This window comes from Agrilus planipennis, unplaced genomic scaffold (assembly GCF_000699045.2).
Source record: "Agrilus planipennis isolate EAB-ADULT unplaced genomic scaffold, Apla_2.0 scaffold179, whole genome shotgun sequence".
Lineage (NCBI taxonomy): Eukaryota > Metazoa > Arthropoda > Insecta > Coleoptera > Buprestidae > Agrilus > Agrilus planipennis.
In genome coordinates this window covers 276,417-279,847 of record NW_020438885.1, presented here as the reverse complement: position 1 = coordinate 279,847, position 3,431 = coordinate 276,417, and the positions used below count along the sequence as shown (strand labels likewise).

The 3,431-nt window shown below is 28.9% G+C and overlaps 1 protein-coding gene across 1 annotated transcript in view; it reads left to right on the top strand.

The window, feature by feature from the left end:
• Nucleotides 1–625: 625 nt before the first annotated feature.
• Nucleotides 626–3,431, top strand: part of LOC108740516 — a 15,199-nt gene continuing 12,393 nt past the window's right edge. The window contains exons 1-3 of the mRNA XM_018474859.2: nt 626–1,165; nt 1,951–2,813; nt 3,126–3,211. Coding sequence (XP_018330361.1) covers nt 2,176–2,813; nt 3,126–3,211 — 724 coding nt within the window. The 5' untranslated portion in view covers nt 626–1,165; nt 1,951–2,175. The remainder of the gene's footprint in view (nt 1,166–1,950; nt 2,814–3,125; nt 3,212–3,431) is intronic.

Sequence of the window (3,431 nt, the reverse complement as noted above, 5' to 3'; positions counted from 1 at the left end):
CTAGAACTAACAAATATTTGAGAAATTACAAGTTACAAGCTAACAAAATGAAATGACGTGCCCACTATTATTGATTATTTTTTTATGTAATGAATATATTTTATTACAGTTTTTTCTACATCAGAATAATAACATCAAATGCCATTACAAAAAAAAATAATAATTGTGGGGACTATTCATAGTAAAACTAGTCACATTAGGTAATTTAAGAGTGATGCAAATAATAATATATGTATATATTTGTTTGTTGTTAAATAACAAGGAAAAATCATTTTGAAACTGCCTATGTATTAGGTATGTCGTATTTTAATTGAATATGATTAATGTTTCAAAACTATTATTGTTTCACCCACGACAAAACCCTTACTATACGCCACTGGATTTTCGTGGTTTTTCAAACCTATCATGATTCCTAACAAGCGTATTTGAAATTATTTAGAATTAATATCATATCTTTAATTTATTTCACAACAAAAATTATGAATTACGGTATTAAGTTATAGATGAAGTTTTATGTACATTAATTATTAATAATACATGTATTTAGCAATATTAATTACAATTTGATGTTTTAAATTTCAGATGGTATGTAACTTACTATACATATGCGTATCTATTGCAAGTAAATTAAAAGAGTCACTTTCATTCTAAAATATGATAATTAAAAAAAAGTTTCGTATATAAAATAACATAAAATACCCAAATGGGAATTAATTAAATATTGATACGAGTTTTCATTCATGTATAGGTATGCATTACAAGCATTCAAGGAGTATGCATTTTCGCCAATAAAATTTGAATATTTTGAAGGTCTTATTTCATTGGATAATTTATTTTGGTTCTTCGGAAGTAATTGAAGAATGGTTCTGCAGGTTACCAAACGGTGCGCTAAGGTCGAATATTGCGTCTTAGCCTCAACTATACAAATGAAAGTTCGTTTGTAATTATTTTTACCCGTTGTTCGTAGCCCGTACGTCCGTGGGTACTCAGATCGCACCGGTTACACTATTACGAAAGAGTGATACCTTCCTTTTCGTGTTATCTACGCACATGTTAAGGATTAATTTGATTTTACGAAAATGAAATTTTAAATTATGTTGCAGTGTTGTATCGTGTAACAAATGAAAACTTTTGGATTTCTTTGAGTTTTTTACATTCCAGCCACGTATGTATTTTACCTGTTAAGTAAACAGTCTGTCTTCGTCCTGTACAAAACAAACGGTTTTTGCTAGTTCACCTGAAAGGAAATAAAATGAATTTCTAACTTGCTACAATATTACAGAGCATTAGAAATTTTCTATAAATTCTTACAATACTTACCTATTGGTATCCACTAAGGATAAATATTTTTCTCAGCCAAATAACATCTTATAGCTAAATAACATCTTATTAATAAGATTCTATTATGTTTATTACATTTTATTGATAAGAAATTATTTCATGGCTCCTTGTTTTGTTTGTCATTTTATAAATTAATAACTATATAAGACCACTTTGTTAATAAATTTAACAACAACACAGCTACATATTTTGGCATGCTCTTGAGAATTTTCTCACTGAAGAAATAATTGTTTTGTAATTATACATGGGTGCTCGTTTAATTCTTGTTCGTTTTTACATCACAAGGAATATCACCGCTCCATATCATTAAATTTCAATACTATAATAATGCATATATTTACGTTCATCATATTTTAAAAATAATAGCAAAATTTACTCGTCTTAGAATTTAATTTAAAAAGAAATCTATATATTAAATGCATTGTATTCATATTAATAAAATACATAACAGTTATTAAGTATAATTTTTGCATTTTTTATAATGCTAACGTAAGATTAATAGTTTGCCGAATAATATATCTAATTTTATTTTTATAATATTGCCAGTGGCGTAACGAGTTGTTTTTATTCGGGATGGATTTAATTGATACAATTTATTTTTTTTTTCAGATTAATTACTAAAGAAAGTGCTGAAGTATATTTATGAAATGAAAATGTCACTTAACAAACGAAGATAATGCTTCATTGTTATTCCCGGCAATATACAGATTTTCCATTTTTAAAAATAACACGTTTATGAGTCAATATGTAGTCATTTAAGTAAAAGTTGTACATTAAGGGATTTTTAATGCTATTTGGAAAAAAGCTTCGAACAAATGTTCCATTTCCCACAGAATGCTAAAGCATATGCTAAATACAAATGGCAATGTGGGGAACCGAGCCACCCGGCAAGATAACTCCATCGTTATGGAACCGCGGTATGACCGCAGCAATCAAAGATTTCGTTCACCTGCTACTAACGGTTTAAGGGTACATTATCCCCTTAATGCTTCTCAGTTGTCACACGTTTCAAACGTAGATGCTTCTAAACATTCCATAATCGGAAATTCATTTGTTACAACTGAAAACAAAACTTTAAATGGAGGACTGAATATTTCTAGAGTGTCAACAACTAAACCCAATAATAGTCATCCCAGCAGTGATAATAGTTCCAAATATAGAACTAAACAGCTTGGAGTTAAAGAATTGTTAATAAGTCTAGGACTGTTATGCCTTGTTAGCTTACTATTAGCTTTACTTTCTTTAATATTTCTTCTTAAAATATCACCAGTTACTGCTAATGATATCAGAGAACTTTTACGAGCGGAACAGTTGACTCTAATAACTGCTGAAGAATATGTAGTTGTATATGAAGTTACTTTAGCACTTTGTGCATTAACGTTATCTCTCAATTTATGCTGCCTTTTGGTGTGTGCTATCCAATTTCTGTTTGCTGTTAAATTAGTAAAAAGCCGACATGGGGGAAATGAAAGGTAATTTTAATAGTTAATTTTCATTAATTTAGAGAAATTTGTAGGTATCTCATATGTGACATTCTTTTCGTCACCTTTGTGACGGTCTGTTATTAGTACCCACTACTATTTAAATTTCGATTAAAAAAATCCTTAAATTCCGTGTGTGCCATTCTATACATCGACTTTTTTGTCGGTCTGTACTTTTATTTCACATTAACAGTATTCATGTACATGGTGTTTACATAAAAAAAATTATTTTTTTATTTCTGTAATAAGTATTTACCACAGGCTACTTCTTAAAATTAATGTAATTTTATTTTCTTTTACTAGAACTAACAAATATTTGAGAAAATCGTCCATCAGTAGAGTATGTGCAGTCGGTGGATTCTTTATTTCAATACCGGTGTTTTTAACAGGTTTGTGATTGTATAATTATTTTTTATAAATGATACTACTAAATGCTATTGTAAAATTAAAGTTGATTAATCAGGAATTCATATACATATTAAAACAATTCATGATGAGTTTTTTATTTGTAGGAGCTACCCATGAATTACATACCGCAAAATTCATTAGTTTTTAATCTTGCCCCACGTACAAGAAACGCAACGCCTAGCTAAAACCCCCCTCCATTCA